Source organism: Crocuta crocuta, unplaced genomic scaffold, assembly GCF_008692635.1.
Source record: "Crocuta crocuta isolate KB4526 unplaced genomic scaffold, BGI_CrCroc_1.0 scaffold26, whole genome shotgun sequence".
NCBI lineage: Eukaryota > Metazoa > Chordata > Mammalia > Carnivora > Hyaenidae > Crocuta > Crocuta crocuta.
In genome coordinates this window covers 14,509,836-14,528,732 of record NW_027532249.1, presented here as the reverse complement: position 1 = coordinate 14,528,732, position 18,897 = coordinate 14,509,836, and the positions used below count along the sequence as shown (strand labels likewise).

At 48.6% G+C, this 18,897-nt stretch overlaps 2 protein-coding genes across 2 annotated transcripts in view; one reads left to right on the top strand and one right to left on the bottom strand.

The window, feature by feature from the left end:
- NPC1 (NPC intracellular cholesterol transporter 1) overlaps positions 1–9,783 on the top strand; it is a 40,555-nt gene extending 30,772 nt beyond the window's left edge. Inside the window, exons 17-27 of the mRNA XM_077778162.1 lie at positions 677–804; positions 901–1,041; positions 1,956–2,045; positions 2,482–2,669; positions 2,995–3,110; positions 3,737–3,866; positions 5,197–5,397; positions 6,068–6,299; positions 7,283–7,396; positions 8,135–8,297; positions 8,980–9,783. Coding sequence (XP_077634288.1) covers positions 677–804; positions 901–1,041; positions 1,956–2,045; positions 2,482–2,669; positions 2,995–3,110; positions 3,737–3,866; positions 5,197–5,397; positions 6,068–6,299; positions 7,283–7,396; positions 8,135–8,297; positions 8,980–9,062 — 1,586 coding nt within the window. The 3' untranslated portion in view covers positions 9,063–9,783. The remainder of the gene's footprint in view (positions 1–676; positions 805–900; positions 1,042–1,955; positions 2,046–2,481; positions 2,670–2,994; positions 3,111–3,736; positions 3,867–5,196; positions 5,398–6,067; positions 6,300–7,282; positions 7,397–8,134; positions 8,298–8,979) is intronic.
- RMC1 (regulator of MON1-CCZ1) overlaps positions 9,490–18,897 on the bottom strand; it is an 18,731-nt gene continuing 9,323 nt past the window's right edge. The window contains exons 8-20 of the mRNA XM_077778201.1: positions 18,187–18,276; positions 17,993–18,098; positions 16,920–17,031; positions 15,462–15,506; positions 15,150–15,203; positions 13,699–13,827; positions 13,056–13,162; positions 11,539–11,658; positions 11,154–11,231; positions 10,793–10,897; positions 10,629–10,697; positions 10,318–10,543; positions 9,490–9,653 (exon numbers count right to left, since the gene is read on the bottom strand). Coding sequence (XP_077634327.1) covers positions 9,574–9,653; positions 10,318–10,543; positions 10,629–10,697; positions 10,793–10,897; positions 11,154–11,231; positions 11,539–11,658; positions 13,056–13,162; positions 13,699–13,827; positions 15,150–15,203; positions 15,462–15,506; positions 16,920–17,031; positions 17,993–18,098; positions 18,187–18,276 — 1,321 coding nt within the window. The 3' untranslated portion in view covers positions 9,490–9,573. The remainder of the gene's footprint in view (positions 9,654–10,317; positions 10,544–10,628; positions 10,698–10,792; positions 10,898–11,153; positions 11,232–11,538; positions 11,659–13,055; positions 13,163–13,698; positions 13,828–15,149; positions 15,204–15,461; positions 15,507–16,919; positions 17,032–17,992; positions 18,099–18,186; positions 18,277–18,897) is intronic.

Here is an 18,897-nt window from a genome sequence, read left to right as displayed (position 1 = left end):
ATGTTGCTGGCCCAGTGGCGCTGGGTCCAGTTTTCTTTTTCTTTTTTTTTTTTTAAAGCAAAGCTGTGAATCTAGATTTTTGTGTAAGACCTCAGTGTTAAATGCTGGCTATTCATATTTGTTAAATGCGGCTTTTCATCCTAAGATGGATTGGGCCACATGGGATACTGTGGATGCCAGTTTGAGTTCCTGGGTGTTGAGCTAGTACCTCTGACTTGTCGCGCCCTCAGTTGATTGTGACAGAAGTGGGAGACTAGCACTGTTGATGTAATAGCAGAGAGAAATACTGCTCTCTCTAGATCAAAGCATCAAAGGTACCGTAAGAAACGACCCATATTGGTGGTTCCGAAAGTTTAATGTGCATAGCTTTGCCCGGAGAGCCTCTCAAATACAATCAAATCGGGTATCAATTCCCACTGTCCCGATTAAGTAGGATAGGGTTAGAGCATAGGAGCCCACATTTAACTCCCCAAGTGACTCCCCAAGTGAACACTGGGCTTACGGACTCGTTTCCAGTTCTGGTGTGACATCCACAGACTCGGGTGGCGGCGTGGGGGGCAAGGGTCTTCTCATGGCTGCAGCCTGCTGTCCCCTGACGCTGCCAGGCCCACAGGAGTGGAAGACTGCGTAGTCCTGTGCTGCGGGGCAGTGACGTGGCAGCTTCTGTCCCCTGCAGGAGCACTCTCAAAGATGCCGGCCGTCCACACCTTCTCTCTGTTTGCCGGGATGGCAGTCCTCATCGACTTCCTTCTTCAGATTACCTGTTTTGTGAGTCTCTTGGGGTTAGACATTAAGCGGCAAGAGGTAAGTTGTTAACAGGATTACAGTCTCCTAATTAGGGTCTAGAATGCGAGTGAAGCAGTGGGAGGGTGTGACCTTTGTTCCTCTTTGTCCTCTCAGAAGAACCGTCTGGATGTTCTTTGCTGTGTCAGAGGCTCTGAAGATGGAACTAGTGTGCAGGCTTCTGAGAGCTGCTTGTTTCGGCTCTTCAAGCACTCTTACTCTCCACTTCTGCTTAAGGACTGGTTGAGACCAATTGTGGTAGGAGTTTGTCTGTGGTTTTCCTTCCCAAAATAGGTCTGTCATGCATTCTAAGAAACTGGTTTGCAGGGCACCTGGGTGGCTCAGTTGATTAAGTGTCCAACCCTTGATCTGCATTCCAGTCATGATCTCACAGTTTATAAGACCAAGCCTTGAGTTGGACTCTGTGCTGACAGTATAGAGCCTGCTTGGGATTCTCTCTCTCCTTCTCTCTCTGCCTCTCCCCCCAACTCTCTCTTTCTCAAAATAAACAAATAAATTTAAAAAGAAGAAGAAATCTGCTTGGCAAGGGGATTCCAACAGCTGCTAAGTATATTTGCAAAAGCAAATATATACAAATATATAAAATGTTTTTCTAGCTAGCTTTTAGCAGTCAACAAAAGCAAGTTTTTATTTTGATCTAATTATACATTCATAGAAAATTGCAAAGAGAGTACAGAGAAGGCCCAGTTTCTTCCTGTGGGTCTTACATAATTGCAGTTCAATGTCAAAACCAGGAATCTGATGTTGGTACGATGTGTGCGTCTAGTTCTCAGTCATTTTATCACACGTGCAGATTCATAGAACCACTGCTACAGTCGACATATAGAAGTGCTCTGTCACAACACTCTCCCTTGTGCTCCCCTTCTAGGGTCACACACACCCCTCCCCACACCACCCACTGTCCCTAGTCCCCAGGAACCCCGCAAGAGCTTTTTGTCGTTTATGTACTAGATGTAGCCGACAGTGATCATCTCTCACTTCTCTACTCAAAGCACATAAGTTAGTTTCCAATAATGGTAAAGTAACACTTAACATTTATCGAACACTTCATATTGGGCACTTGCTAAAAATCTAGATTACCCCCTGATTTTCTGTTCTTACTTTCTAATACGGTAAGCAGTCACTGCCTTATAACTCACTTTTCATTCCAGGTAGCAGTATTCGTGGGTGTTCTGTCATTCAGTATCGCGGTCCTGAACAAAGTGGAAATTGGATTGGATCAGTCTCTTTCAATGCCAGATGTAAGTTGCTGTCTCTTTCATCTTGTGTAACCAGTGGTATGAACACATTTTTCAAGACCTGCCTGCAGTTATTTCAAGCTAATGCCTGCTTCAAAATGCAAGTGCTGACAGGCTCTCCCGTGTTTGGAGAAAGCTGTGCCCGTGGGAGCCGTCTTCGTGATTTGAACTCTCAGGCAGCCCCCTGGGGAGCCAGAGAAGGCGAGCAGCAAGCCTTTTACCTTATAAGGTGTCCTCTTGATGGTGGGCCAGCCAGGGGAGCACTGGGGTGCAGGGAGGGTGAGCAGAAGGGAGCTGGCTGGGTAGGAAACCCTGAATCTGAGCAGGGGGCGTGTCAGCCAGCAGCCTCCAGCGCTCTCCTGATCCTTAGCCATCACCACGTTACTTCGTCATCATCAGAGTGTTCACACTCTGTCCTCTTCTTTGTTTATTTCTTCAGGACTCCTACGTGATGGATTATTTCAAGTCCCTCAAGTACCTGCATGCAGGTCCACCCGTGTACTTTGTCTTGGAGGAAGGGCACGACTACACCTCCCTGAAAGGGCAGAACATGGTGTGCGGAGGCATGGGCTGCAACAACGATTCCCTGGTGCAGCAGATCTTCAACGCGGCCCAGCTGGACAGCTAGTCAGTACCACCTGGTCACCTTGTACTGTCACAGAAGCAGCCAGAGTCCGCATGGGCCTGACATTTCTCACTGCAAATGGATTTGCTTAGGAAATTCATTGTTGCAAATCATGCTAACTCTAGCTTTACCTGAGCAAAAGCTTTTAAAGCATTAATTTACCAACTCCTATTCTGAAGTGTTTTCCATTAAGTGGTAATGAGATCTGTCTTTTGAGTGGGCAGCAGTGTAAAATCTAGAAAAAGAAGTTAGGTTTCAGAAAAAAGACTGACTCTGAAGACTTCCTCCCTGTGGAGGAAGTCAGTAACTTCTCCCCTTTTTCATTAGTACCCGAATCGGCTTTGCTCCCTCCTCCTGGATCGATGATTACTTTGATTGGGTCAAGCCTCAGTCTTCTTGCTGTAGAGTCTACAACAGCACCGACCAGTTCTGCAACGCATCAGGTACTTTCATCTCCTTTTCCAGATCTTTCCCTTTTCTCTGAAGACTTTTGACATTATAATTTGAAATGAATCTACTTCACCTCGGCTTATACCTACGTATCTGCCAGCGCTGGGTCTCATGGCCTTCATCGTCATCCCTTCCCTTGGCCACTGTGTCTGAAGTGGCCTGTGTTCTTTTTCTCCCACCACCCACCCACAGGGCTGCAGGCTACACAGGGCCCAGGCAGGGGCATCTCATGATAGGTACCTGGCCGTAGTGTCTCACAGATGGGCCCCTCTTCTTTACCACTGTTGCCCTACAGTTAGGTTAGGAGTGTTGAGGTTGTCCTAGAATTTTCTTGATAAAAACGTGGAAGCCTTGGACTCTGACACCACCAACTGGGGTCATCCTCGAGGCAGAAACCTGCTTCGGGGAAGAAGGTTTGTACAGGCTGCCTCGGGTGAAGTTGGGAGCTGAGATGTATGAGACTCTGAAAATCACCTGTGCTGGAAATTTGGGATCTGGGAAAAGAATCTGGGATTCAGGAAAAGAATCCCCCTCATTTCTTTATCAGTGTCTTTAAATGTTTTAAGATAAAATCTGGAGACTCGTTCTTCTTACCTGGGTCCCTCTGTGCTTATGCTAGTGGCCGACCCTGCCTGCATCCGCTGCAGGCCCCTCACCCAGGAGGGCAAACAGAGGCCTCAAGGTGGAGACTTCATGAGATTCCTGCCCATGTTCCTTTCTGATAACCCGAACCCCAAGTGCGGCAAAGGGTAAGTGCCACTGCGCCACTCAGATACGTGCTCGCCTCCCGTAGCTACGCGTTGGACAGCCAGCGGTGGGGCTAGGCTCGAAGCAGTTGTGTGGGAAAGGTCTCTTTTCATTCCCCTCCCTGCCCTGTCCCGGTCCTTCTGTGAAAGCAGGGAAACCTAGAACACCTTTAGAGAAAACTCGTCATTTTCAACTGAGTTCACCCTGGCTTGAGCATTTGCTCCCTTCTCTTCTGTCCTGGCTGCATGGACGGGTGCAGAGCCCTGTGCAGGTGTCCAGCGGAGCAGAAGGGGAGGAGGGACATGAGGCATTTCAGCGTGTTCAGTTGTTTCTGTGGGTGCGGAAGACAGCATGTCTGGTAATGCCATCCGAGGTTAAGGTTTAGGTTGCGGTAGCCCCACCACTCTTCTCGCCAGCCTGTCTGGACACGAGGTGTGGGGCGTCTCACTCCCCCATCAAGCCACACAGCCAGCGCCCCGTGGAAGCAGCTTGTCTGGGCCCAGAAACCGGGAAGATGGCTGGATGTCCGGGGTGGGCTGATTTGGAACCTTTTGTGGGAGGAAGATGAGTGTCCATATGTATATTAGGTAAACCCTGGACTCCCCTGTTTTTCCTAAGAACATCTAATTTGACCAGAATCCCATCAGTTGGTCACGTGTGTGTCATGTCTGTGCTTTGAGACCTATACTTGGCACTGTGTCTAAAAATAAGAATGAATCTTGCAGCTCGGTCTGCTTGCAGACTGAATGCCTTGGCCTACATAAAACAAATCCAAGTATAGTCAGCTGTTAGGAAGGCAGCAGCCACCACTTATGGGACCTTCCAAGTGCCAGTCGTGTGCAATGCATCTCACCGACATTATTTCAGTGATTCCTCACACGGCCCTGGGAGTAGGTGGCAGTACACCTGTTGGCAGAGGACACTACAGCCCCGATTCCATAACTTTGCCCAGGGTTCCGTGGCCAACACATGGCACCCCCAAAACCAGTCTCCTGGCCATCGACTCCGGGGCCCTGCCTTTCCTGCCTCCTGTTACCCAGCACTGCTGTGCAAATGCTGTACGAAAGCACATTCGACTGCAAGCAGAACCGGATAGAGAAACAACAGCCCTGTGTACCACAACGACCAAGAGCAGTAAAGACAAGCCAGTGTGAGAGAGAACAAGCTAAAACCTTCCTCGTTCCCTTTCAAGGGGCCTTCCCATCCCTGGACTTGACATTTGGCCTGAATTCTGAGCCCAGGGTTAGATGATCTCACTTAGCCTTGAGTGCTCAGGTTCTACAGGTTCCGTACAAGGTGAGGCTGTTTTGACACCACCGAGTCTTCTCTTAGGGGACATGCTGCTTACGGTTCAGCGGTTAACATCCTCGGCAATGACACGGCCGTTGGAGCCACTTACTTCATGACCTACCACACTGTGCTGCAGACCTCTGCCGACTTTACTGACGCCATGCGAAAAGCCAACCTCATCGCCAGCAACATCACCAAAACCATGGGCCTTGAAGGAAGTAATTACCGTGTGTTCCCATACAGGTAGTGTGAATTTTCTAGACCAGGGAGTTGTAGGTTAGAGCCCACACACTGGCGGCTCCCTTGGTGGGATGCGGATACCTAGCTTTCATTCTAACAACTTCTCCATCATGAGTGCAAGCACAGTGCATCAAGGGAAGTAGCATCTGGGCAAAGAGGGCCAGGATCCACGGCACCCACTGAGGTCTGCATGCTGGACACGCAAAACTCAGTGTCTGGGCTGGCGCTCACGCTCTGAAAAAAGATGCCGGGGCGGGCGGGCACAGTACCCAGGGACCAGACTTCACGGAGAGGGCTGAGCTGGCGCTCCTGGCCAGGGACCGCCAGGTACTCCTCACTGCTGACTTCCTGGGACAGAGCCTTTATGGAGGTTTTTCTTTTTTGTTGGGGTGTTTTCCTTAGTAAGAGAGTATTTTAGGAGATACTGAATTTGGAAAATATGGAAAAGTAGAAGAAAGCAGTGATTTTTTTCCCCCACCCCTGTGATCTCACTCGAAAGAGTTCCAACCTGTTCCTGACAGGACAGCCTGGTTTTCCGTGGAAGCGGGGGTGGGGTGGGGATTAGGAGGGGGATGGTCTGAGTAGTTTCAGTTTTGCAGTAGGGGCAGCATGAAAAGTAGAGCTTCCAGAAGCAAGAATGAGTTGCAACAGAACCTTCTTCTCTCTCCTCCAGTGTGTTCTATGTCTTCTACGAACAGTACCTGACCATTATTGATGACACGATCTTTAACCTCAGCGTGTCCCTGGGAGCCATCTTCTTGGTGACCGTGGTTCTCCTGGGCTGTGATCTGTGGTCTGCAGTGATCATGTGTGTCACCATCGCCATGATCTTGGTCAATATGTTTGGTGTCATGTGGCTGTGGGGCATCAGTCTGAACGCAGTATCCTTGGTCAACTTGGTTATGGTGAGTCCTGGTCCACTCAGTCTGTCCCTAACTCCCATGTCCCTTCCATGAACCGGTTCTTGGGGTAAAAGACCAAGGCCATCCCCTGCTCTTGGACAAGCGGGATGGGTGCTAGAAGGAGTGAGGACGTGGGAGGTGCATAGGACAATGAAAATGGGACTTCCTTGTGTCACGAGGGTATTTTGCCTTTGATTCTTATTCTGAAGCATTTGAAAAAACATGTAGCCCAATGACAAGATTTCACTTTTTATTTAGAAAAATTACTCCTTCCCGATGGAATTCTTACCTAGTAACTTTTGCTTCTCAGGCAATGGCCAGGTGCTTTTTATTTATTTATTTACTTATTATTTTTATTTTTTCTAATGTTTTATTTATTTCTGAGAGAGAGAGGCAGTGTGAACAGGGGAGGGTCAGACAGAGAGGGAGACACAGAATCCGAAGCAGGCTCCAGGCTCTGAGCTGGCTGTCAGCACAGAGCCCGACGCAGGGCTTGAACCCATGAACTGCGAGATCATGACCTGAGCCAAAGTCAGATGCTTAAGTGACTGAGCCACCCAGGCGCCCCTGCCAGGTGCTTTTTAATCATCTTGAAGATTGAGCGTTTGAGAAAGGATTAAAACAGAAAGTGTGTCTGTACTTAAGATATGAACTGTTATGGGGGGAAGTGGTAGTGAGGCCCAACTAAAGCAAATCTGGTGATCGCGTGCTCGCTCTTGGAGGGTGGGGATAACCTTAAGTGGGTTTAGCAAATCTGCTGTAGAAAACTGGAGCTCTGGGTGCTGGGCCTTGAGGGTCTCACGAGTCACCTAGTACAGCTTCAGTTGGTGTGACTGGGGACTGGTATATATGAAGTTAAAGGGGCCAGTGAGGGTACCCGAGCTGCCTGGGGTGCCCTGCAAACCACAGGTCCTGGGAGAAGAGGGCCAGCTTGCTTAGAATTTTCTATCACAAAAGGGTGTCCTCACGGAAGCACTTCTTTTCAGAGCTGTGGCATTTCCGTGGAGTTCTGCAGCCACATAACGAGAGCGTTCACAGTGAGCACGAAGGGCAGCCGTGTGCAACGGGCAGAAGAGGCGCTTGCTCACACGGGCAGTTCTGTGAGTAGCCTGGGTAGAGATTTCCACATAAAGTGCCCAGCTCCTCAACTGAGTGCTTCTCAGCAACTATAAAATTCACTAGGGAAAACAGGATTTGAATCCTATAACGACAGCCAAGGATAGGTTTTCCAGGCATTTCACAAAATAGCTATATACTGAAATTCTTTATAACTGTTCCCATTGGTGAATCCTTTGTAGACAGTGAAGCAGGAAAAGAACCAAGAGGTTTGGTTTGAGGGCCGGAAGGCCTTTCCACATAAGACACAGGCCGGCCATGTGTTGACAAGCGAGGGGAGCAGTCACACTCAGAGCCCAGCCTGCGATTAGTAGTTCAGGCCCAGAATCTTCTTAGGTCAACTCCACGGCCTGCTTCAGCCTATCAGCCAACTACTTTGCCGCCATAGAAAATACTGTTACAGAGGAACAACTAACTCTGTTTTATAACAATTTTAGATACTCAGTTGTGTTCACCTAAAACTGTAAGGAAATCTGTTTAAAGACAGAATCCAGGATCTACGCAGGATCCACACATTTTACCCTTACTTACACCTTTTTTTTTCAGGCCCATAAGCAGCAAATCAAACAATTTCAGGTAGAATGTAATACTTCTTTTAAGTCTGAAAGCTGGGGTTCGACCCCCACCCCTGTTGCTTTGGGCCTTGTCCATCCAGAAATCCTTATGTAAGGAAATGTGGAAGTAGAGTAGGTTGGTGCTTTCTAAACCCCTGTCTCTTTCAGGTGTTCAGCGGAATCACACTAACAAAATTTGGAGGGATTGTGGTGTTGGCCTTTGCCAAATCTCAGATTTTCCAGATATTTTACTTCAGGATGTATTTGGCTATGGTCTTACTGGGAGCCACTCACGGCTTGATCTTCCTCCCGGTCTTACTCAGCTACATAGGTAAGTGTTCTTGTTCTCAAATGGGTACAGGGAGTGTGCTACTAAAGGAAAAGAAAGATCTAGAAGCATTCTTTTGCAGTATTTAAACTTGTACTAATGGTCATTTAATAAATGGTACAAGTGTAAAAAAAAAAAAATTCTGAGACAAGAGTCTCGTCTAGGGGCTTCACGGTTGTACAGACAACTTCACTCGTGAGCTGCTAACGCTTTTCCTGGAGGCCCCCTTCTCTGCGCAACAAGGCCCGGAAGTCAAGACAGTGAAGGAGTCTGAGTGGCGGTGGCCCAGGGGGCTCTCCCCCTGCTACGAGAGGGGTGGCTGAGAGGGACCCCACCACCAATCACGGCCCAGCAGTGCCGATAGCACCTTCTGGTCCCTGCCTCCCTGCCCCAGCAGAGCGCTGCTTCTGCTCCTCAGCTCGTCTCTGGAGATTGTCCTTTCTCTTCCCTTCTGCAGCCACCTCGGCTTCCTTAAATGACCTACGGTTGAAAGGACAATTGTACTAATTTGCTTGACTTGGAGCTTTAGAACAAATTGAAGCATTGAGAATAGGAAACACGGGAGTTGGGGTTTTTGAATCTCGGGGGGATAGAAAGTTTGTACTGTGACAGAACTACCCTGTCGCCTTCCTTTTCTACTAAAGAAATGATCCAGAAGTTGTTTTTTCTTTTTAATCCCTCACAGGACCATCAATAAATAAAGCCAAAAGTTTGGCCACTCAAGAGCAATACAAAGGTACAGAGCGAGAACAGCTTCTAAATTTCTAGCCCTCTTGCAAGGCTGGGGGACTTTGTATCTATCTCTGGGTCGCTCAGCTTACCACTGGGCAGTGGCGGCGCCTTCGAGGCTGAGCTGGATGCTGGACGGTACAGGACATCAGGCTACTTAGCAGCAGCCTCGGCCGTAGTGCTTTTTAAACTCAGGAACGCAGACGGGACGTGAAGCAGTATTACCGGATCTGAAGGCAGCCCCAGGACGCCGCGGGGCCTTCCGGTTCTCCGGAAATGGGACCCAACTAACTCTGGCAGGCGGAAGGTGACGCTAGCGTGGCTGAGTGGGATCTGCTCCCTGACACTTTCTAAAGGCCAATCAATGCAACGTTTTTCCTTTTGTTTTGGAGTAAGCCATCACACAAGTTCTATACCATATTTTTAGTAACATTTGAGGATGTTGTAGATACACTTTACTATAACATTTTGTAGTTTAAAGAGCTTTATTAATGCAATAAATTAACTTTGTACACATTTTTATATATATAAAAAAAACTAGCAAGTGATTTCAGAATGTCATAGGCCTCATTAGAGCTTGGTCTCCAAAAACCTGCTTGAAAAAAGCAACATGTTCTTCACAGTGTTCGCCTGTAAAAGAAATGCAGATTTGATCAGCTGCGGCACAGAAAGGGAAACGAGAATGAAGACTTTACAGCTCATAGATATGTATGCTGGGTTTTAACTTATTTTTCTTTCATAAAATACTTCGTTTTCCTAAGCTTTTGAGTTGTCCTTTCATGCACGGCCACTGGGCACCTTCACAGCCCCAGCGAAGCCCCACCTGCTCGGAGACAGAAGCAGAGAGGCCAGCCTGTCCCGGCCACGCCATCCTGCACTGTTGGCTAAGCTACAAAAAGTCAGCAGGCCTGAAATAAAAGTGGCCTGCTCGTCCCCCCTCCTAAAGGACGGGATGCTTTAGGTGTCAGAGCTCTGCAGAGCAGAGTGATTGATAAGCCCCAGGCCGTTTAAAACCCTTCCTGGCTCTTTCTGGTCTCATGCCCGACTCTTCAGAAAGGAGCATTCCCAGACCCGCTGTCAGGCCTGAGCCGTGCAGGTTCCAGAGCCTAATCCAGAGTCCAGGGGTGTTTTGACTGTCCTCCTACTGCCGTCATGGGGTTTTGTTTCTAAAACAGCTCATGCAGGGGCTCCCCTTAGGAGAACTGTCCCCAAAAGGCTTCTCGCCCCCTAGCCTGCCAGCCATCCCTTGCTGCTGTGTTCACCCCATGCCTTCTCGCCGCTGCCGCACCCTCACCTGGTGTGAAGTTCGGGTTCCCTCGCAAACGCTGGTTTCGCTGTTCAAAAAACCGAAATATAGTGTAGAAAAGCATATTGTCTTCGGTCTGCTTCGCGGCATCTAAAAATTTTCGTGCAGAAATGTTGTCATGGCCGCCAATGCCCCGGATGAACCTTAAGGCGGCTAACACTTGGTGTTTGGAAAGAAGCACTTCTACTATTTCATCGTTTGCTGTCGAGAGGCGCTGGCAGGGGAGAGAAGTCCAGGTGAGTGCCAGCAACAGGAAGAGATGAGCACGCAGTTTAAAACAGGGATGTAGCAAGAGTTACCTTCAGCATATCCAGCGAGAGCTGATGAGCGGGAGGGTAAAAACTTTCTAGGGACAAGAGCAGACAAGCCTGAAAGACACGTTTTCACACCAGCTTCAGTATAAGGGGTCAGATGGTTAAATCCTAAGTTTTTAATCCCAGAAATAAAAGCCTGGGGCACATACCAGAGGCTTGGAGTCACTGAGGACGTGGTACTGCAGAAACTGGTGCAGCATGTAAAAGAGGTTGTGCTGCACGAGCGTCTTGATGACAAGTTCGTGTAAGTAGTGCTGAGGACAGAAACAGAGGGAGGCTGTTTCCTGATCACCCGACTACAACACATGTGAGGCCAGATGTGCTAGGAATGGAGCTTTTCTAAGTGACGGGTAAGGGTTTCTGTCACCTACGTGTTGATGGGACGCTTGATTAAACCACCACTCATCCCACCCGAGCCCGACATGGTGGTGTCGGGAGAGTCCCTCAGAGTTTGGAGTCTGGTAGGCAGACCCCGCCGCTAAGTTGGGAGCACTAATGGTTGCAAGGTACCTGTACTGCGATCTGAAACTGGTTAAGAGAGCGAATATACTCCATCAGCACGGCTATCACAAATTTATGAGGCATCTCCTACAGAGGAAAAGGAGAGTAGTCTCAAAACGTCAAACGCTCGCAAGGAGGCCGCCTGCAGCTCCTTGTCCGTCCACCCGCTTTGTTTCCGGGCGCATCTGGCCCGGTGCTGGTTCGCTGCTTTGCACAGGTCCCTCCAGGACCTCCCCCACTGATGGTCCCGTCTTGGCCTGAGTATTAGATGCCAAACTCTGAGCACTAGGTCTTCACCCTAGATAACTCCAGTTCTTCTCATCACGTTAGGCATTCTACTGCTTTCCTCAGTTCCCTGCAGAGAAGATCTCTGTCTTGAGACTCTGTCACCCACCTTCTTCTCCGTGAAAATCGACAGGACATGGGTGTACATGTCAGACTGGTCAACCACGGCCTGGGTCCGCACCGGCCTTCTGAGGAGCGGGCTGCTCCGGCTCGGCCCCGCTTCTACTGCCTACACAACACATTGCAAACGGGACTCTCATCAGCTTCCAGGGGCTCCCAGAGGACTGAATTCCTAAGATCCAGCAGAGGATGGCACTTATTACATGGACAAAACCATTTTTCCTGTGCAGGCTGGGGCAGGGTTTAGGAAGTCAGTGGGTCATCTTGAAAATACGCCAATGTTCACAGATGGAACTAAAAAGCAGAAGTCCCTTTCCTCATAAGACACATTTTTCTCACCTCTTAAAATCCCTCATTTTCTTTATCGTGGACTTTCTCATACTTGTTTTCTAATAAAAACGAAGTGGCATACTGATCCTACAATAAGGGACTACCTACCGCTTGTATGGCTGGATGTGTGGGCTTTCGAGTGGTAAACAGGCCACCCAAATATGGCTGACTTTCGTGAGAAGACAGATTACTTCGGCGAACCCTGTAAAGCAGCTCACCCCAGTGCTGACTGTGCAGCCGTGGCGGGGGGCTGGAGAAGCGCCAGCATCGCCGCAGGTGGACCACACTCTGACCAGCATGAGTGTGTGAAGACTCAGAGCCAGAGCAGGGACGCACAGAAACGCATCTGGGGTCAGACCTCCTATCTCCCACAGCCCAGTAAGCCAGCAGCAAGGCCGGGGTGGCTCTGGAAGAGCCCAGGCCCCTCCACCCCCCTTGTATCTCATAGGACAGGGACAGGTGCGTTCCAAGGTCACTCGGCCTTCAGTAGGCTGCATCAGTTCTGTTACCCCTGAGGAGCTAAAGGGGAGTGAGTGCAGTTCTGGGTTCTCCTTAGTGTCTACGACCACTTCCGTTTTAAGCCTCAGGACCAATCAGGTCCTTGAAGTGAAGGTCATTCCACTTATCCTAACATACAGCAGAACCTGGTTAGGCCACGGCAGTGGTTTCTACCTGTTCACAAAAAACACACAAACCCGCTCAGTGGAAGCAGAGGGCTAACACTTCATCACTATCCTGACAGGCCACTGACCGAATGCTAGGAGGAGTATTAGCTTTACAGCGGTTACAGCCTAAAAGGAAAGAAAGAAGATGCGGCAAAAGGATTATACTCCTAATGTGTTAAGTCCGGGCTCTGACCCGACAGAAGGATGTACAAAGTAAGGCAAAGCAGAAACCGTTTTTCTTATCCATAAAACAGGTAGGGCCAAGGATCTGTCTGTGTGTAAGATTCAACACAGGTTAAAAACCAGGGAAGGCATTAAGTGACACGCAACCTCAAGCTAACGGGAGGCACAAACTCTGAATCTGTGGGCCTCCCCCTCACAGCCACCTTGCCGCCTGGCATGCACACCCCAGTGGCGTTATCTCAGCAGAACCTCGAGTTAGAATTGCTTAGGAGACACACTGGGGGGTGGGGATGGGGGTGGAGGAGAGCCCGGTACACACACAGCTTACCGTTGTGTAGCTCTGCTCGGCGTCCAGGTACTTCTTATACTCGTGATTGAGTTTGTCAAAAACCGTGGCGATCACGGGCAATGTTGCCCTGTCTGACTCGCTCAACACTGGAAAGAATGTTCACACAGGTCAGCGGACTTTACATCCACTTCAGAACTTGGCCTGCTAGCGTAGAAGTGACTAATCTCAAAGGGTTACCAGGGCAAACACCTTCAAGGGGCATTCAGAGAAAGGGTATCATTTGAGACTGGAAATCACCCACCAGCCCTTCCTGGTTACTCCAAAAAGGAGCTACGGAGGGTTTCAGTAGAAAATACTCAAAGTGGACACATACACAGTGAGTGACCTGGATTCTGGGAACTGTTCAAGGCTGGGGATGCTAGCTCATCACCTTCAGGTGCGCCACAGTTAGCTTTGCTTTCACCTGGAACCATCCCATTTAGCTTTTCTACCCAAGACACTGTAAGTCCTTTTTCTATTTCCTGGTCTTTCCAGGGGGTTAAATAATCCATTCTTCAAGTGAAGGATGAGGCTACACGCTATGGACAAAGCAGACAAGTGTGGCCCAGCTCCCAGTAAAGGGTGTGGGCAGCACAAGCCCCGTACTGGAATCAGTCTGGTGGAGAAGGACTTGTCCACTTACTCTGTGAACAGACAGACAGGATGACCATCTTGCATTCCTTTCTCTGGAGGAGAAAGTCCATCAGTCTTCCTTTATCTGGCAAGAGGTTTACGATGGGCTGAAGCTTTACTTGGAGGTTCCAGAGGTAACCTGGGTTGAGGAAGCAGATTTCACACAGGATGCAAATGAGAACAGAAGCCCAAAGGACGGCTCCCCTAAAACATTCATTTGGGTGTGGGGGAGGGGGGAACCCTGCAGAGCACTGTTACTATCTTTCTGTGACTAACCCAAGCGCAGTCCAGGGCGTGCAGGGCACAACAGAAGGACACCCTGTCAACTACCCCTGCCGGTTTGATGGTTCCTTCCAACAAGGTCACCCTCTCTGATCACAGGGGCATCAATGGTATAGCTCCCGAAATACAGGCAAGTGACAGGTCTTCAATCAACTCGGAGCAGTTCTGTCCCCACACCCAGTCAGCTCCCTTTTAACCTTGAAGGTAGCAAAGGATGTCAACATGTGGTATTAACTTGGGTCCTATACTTTGGTTTCTCCCGCACTGGCTCTCCATGTCAAAAGGGAACTCCAGAGGCTCCCAAGGGAAGTTCTTAATTCATCCACTCACCAATGCATGGATTTCCCGAACACCCACACTGCCAGGTAGGCCAGTAGCGCCTTTTTCAATTGGGGTTCCACAAGAGAATTCAAAACTGCATTAAAGATGACCTGGGTGACCCCTTCTCAATTGTCCCGCAGCTGGTCTAGAACCAGCACCATTCCAGACGGACAGTGGAGGCCTCGAGAATTCTCCTTGCGAATCCCAGCAGGTAAGACAGGAGAATACATGGATGACTGAAGACAAATGTGAAAGTACTCCAACAGGAAGATACAGGTGCTGGGGGGTGACCGGAAGAGAGAGCCAGCATCCTGAAGGAGCTGCGTCAGCACAGTGGGAAGCAGGAGCGCACTTCTGTGCAGACGGAACAGCAAAGGGCAAAGGATAGTGGGAGATAAGGACAGGGCAGGGAGGGCCTTGCATGCCATGCTATGGGAGTCTGGCCTTTCAGAACGGACAGACCTGAATGGGCTAGAAGCAGGGGAATAGCCGTTCTTAGCTATCTACAATAAAAGTAATATATGCGGGACACCTGGGTCGCTCAGTCAACTATTCGACTCGATTTCAGCTCAGGTCGTGATCTCATAGGCTGTGGGATGAAGCCCCACACTGAAATATGCACTGACAGCATGAAGCCTGCTTGGGATTCTCTCTGTGCCTCTCTCTCAGAATAAACATTTAAAAAATAATATATGCTCAGAATAAAACAGAACAGAGTATAAAGTGAAAATTTTTCCCATTCCCTAGGTTGAAGGGAGAGGTCATTTCTCAGATTCACCTTGAAAACGTCACTGGCTACAAATGTCATCCAAAGCCAACAAGTACTGTTTAACATGATGACCGTCCCCTCTGACCCACCTTGGCTTGCGCTGATGATGATGTCCGGCTGAAAGACAATCCAGGATGAAGAATCTGCATGTTATAGGAAATGGTAAACCAGGATGAAAACAAAAGACAAACCCAGTTCTGATTAGCATTCGCCAGCCCCCTATTTGCAGAAGCTCCTGGGACCCAGGTGGTGAGGAAAGCACCCCCAGGGGGCTTCCCAAGACATTATTCAGGTTATTCACAGCCGCCAAGGCCTCAGGACCACTCTCAGACACCAATATAAAGGGGCGAGGGTAACATCTTCCCTTCTGCGTACAGCGGCAAGGCCTTTGTAAAGGATACAGAGTTTGCACGGCACGGGAGACTGGCTGGTCACAGGAGCAGGGCCTACAAATGGAAAAACACAAGCATCCAAGGATGATGCCACCAGAAAATACTGCCCACATCAGTGTTTACAAGGGGAAATGCAATACTTTTAAAGCCTTCAGTAAATGGTTATTCGACTATAGTTAAATAAGGAAGGAGTGAATTGTCTTGTACTACTGGTAACACATATAAGGAGGAAGCGGGAAGTTGAGAACAATTTATGAAAATGGCCTCCCAGGAAGGAGAAAAGTATGGCGGATTCATTCAGAGTTCTTCTTTCTTCTGCAATAACCAAAGGTGACCTGTCATCATTTACACATTCACAGTAAAGAACCGTGTCCCGGATGACTCCAAATCACATCCCCAGGTCAGTCACTGATTTCAAATAAAAGTGTTTTGTGCTTTAATTGTCTAAATAATTAGCTCACTTCTCCACTGCACAGAGTAGGTCCAGGCACAGAGATTTCCTCTAGGAAACAGACCCCAAACACCTCACATGACAGGGACTCCCAACTACCAGATGCACCGCCTGAGCGTCCATGGTGAACTTGAGAAATGCAGCCCTGCAAATCGAACATCGGCCCCAGCTCTGCTCCGATTACCCAGGGACAATCAGAAGACAGGCTTTAATCAGCGGGTTGGAAAAGATGGTCATTTTGGACGGACCGCCCAAAAGAGGGAAGGGCCCAGACAAGCTAAGGCAAAGAACACTTGAATCTGGAACCTGAGAGTGAAGTTCTTGCAAGTGGGCCTCAACTCTGGCTGCCAATCACACTGACTGAACTGCTCTCAAGTGACAGCGGGTGCCCTTAGTGGGTAGAGCCCCCCAGGTGATCCTAATGTGTAGGCAGCTCAAAAACCACCAGCTGAACAGACCAACAGCAGAAGGGGGAACAAGAGAAGCTACCAAGCGCGTCCTGACGGTACACCCTGCAACTGCACGGGGCGGGCAAGACACAGAGACGCTACAAGCCTGCAAGGGGCTTACAACCTAGCAGGTCAAACATGACAAACAGTCTTTAGCCGTAAAAAGTGCTTTACCAACCCACACTCTGGAGGCCAGAGATTCAATGGATTCTTGAATTCTTAATAGTTTCTGTCTAGGCTATCATTTTGGTCACACCTGGCATTTGTTTTACTATAACTAGCCAGTTCGAACCTGACTGCCTTCTAACTGGTCCCGAACAACCGGAACAGAGTTGAAGGTTAAGGTCTAGATTTGGTTTTCCCTCCAGTTCACCAGAAGTTACCTTCTTCTCAAGTAAGCAGGAGATACAAGACAATCATTTGACACAACCTATTCTTTTAATGCTCACATAACTAGCCCCAGAAAAGGAAGATGCTGGAAGGAACACAAAGTCCCCCAAAAGCACATGGGCATGGAAACCCCCATGTGCACCCCTCATTCCATCCACTATGTGGAGGTCCCCTTACCTGCCATGGGGATCTGATAGGGCTGAATCGAGCGAGCCGGAAGCACCGGGTGATGGAAGGTGACAGTGCCATCAAACTCTCCCCTTAACTTGATGTCAAATATCACCGATGTCTGAAGTGGAGAAAAGTAAAACTCTGATGCTGAAACAAGCCACGACCTAACTCCCCCTTCTGTTCTCTCAGATCCCACCATTCCCGTCATCTCAGAGTCTGCATGCCCCGCCCCACCCCGCACCGCACTGCTGCAGGCTGGTTCTAGGCGGGGAGGAGTCTGTTGTGCTGTCACGACTCTGTTACACTGTCCCCTACGCACACCCCTGGCATTTATGACAGGCTGCCCTTGAAGAGCTCCAAGTGATCTCAGCAGATCTTTCTCACTTCTGCTGGAAAGACCTTCATTAGCCAAGACAAGGCTGGGACACAAGGAGCTTGTCTGTGACCAGATACCCAGCTAACCATGTAGGGGGGGAAGAAAGGACCCGTTCTAGTCTTTCTCTTAGGCCACAAAGCCTCAAAATCATGATCACCTAGCATTATCTATCCCCATAAAGGAAACACAGAGCTCATGTGCTCACTGGAGACTGTGCTTCTGCAGTAAATTCCCAGCTTAGCTGAGCCGACCAAATAATTGTTCCAGAGTCAAATACCCTCATGTGCTACTTTCTGGAATAGTTTTTAATTACCTGTAATCAATGGATAGGGAACCACTGTTTTTTCTCCACCATCTAGAATACCAAATCTATTTGCATCTGGAAGACCAAAGCTTTAGCATGGTCTTTGTTCTGAATGTTTTGTCAATTTTCATAACTTTTTTTTTTTAATGTTCATTTATTTTTAAAAAAGTACATACAGGGCAGGGGCAGAGAGAGAGGGACATAAGATCCGAAACAGGCTCTCTGCTGACAGCAGTGAGCCCGACGCAAGGGCTTGAACTCACAAACATGAGATCGTGACCTGAGCTGAAGTCGGCCGCTCAACAGACAGAGCCACCCCGGCGCGAGCCACCCCGGCGCCCCAATTTTCCTAGCTCTTAAGCCACATTGACAGACCACACGCCCACACACAACTCCTACCTCTGTATCCTGGTGATGAACGACCACCAGGTTATCCACCACGTTTAGGGCAAACTTCCCCGTCCGATTTAACTTTAATATGTGCATCTTTTTACACGCACCTTCTCTGTAGGAGAACAGAAAGGTCCAAATGTAGATCGACAAGCTTTAGTTCATATTTTAAAACTGGACAAAGAGAACAGCATTCAACATACCGTGGGAGATGATACAGGACTACCTCCGCTCCTGTACTATTGGAGGTCCGAGAATGGTGCCTCAAGAAGAGAACGTAAAGCTGTCCGTATCTAGAGAACAAAGAGAGACACGTCACACCGGGCCCTCTGAAATTCCTCCATCCTAAATGCTGAATTATGAGGCCGTAAGAGTTAAGTAAATTATGATATATTCCCTAATGGGATATTTCACAGCCAACAAAAATATTTACAAAGTGCAGTTAGCTAAAAAAACCAAGGCCATTACATAAAGTGAAAAGGGAGACACAAAACTAAATATACCTCCATCACAGTACTTTAAAAGGAAAACAAACTTTCCGCACAATGTCCAAAACTACTAGAAAAAAACGCATGTTGTTAATAGCTATCCTTGAGTAATACTCAGTCCGTTTTTTTTCTAAAAAATTTTTCTAAAAAATCTTCCAAGTTCGACGTAATGAGTATATTCCTTATTAACAGGAAAATATAATCACTCTTCATCTATAAGCCTCATGGAAGAAATGTTTCTGTGACCAGTTCCCGCATGCACATTGCTATTCTGGTGGGTGACACAGTCCTCCGTCTGCCACAAGGATGAGACCAGAGGGAAGGGAGTGGGTCTCTGCCGCCACTGGGTGAGGGCTGCTCTCACTCTATCTGTTCTCTAAACCGGGATGCCACGGGAGATGGCCTTAAAAAAAAAAAAAAAAAAGG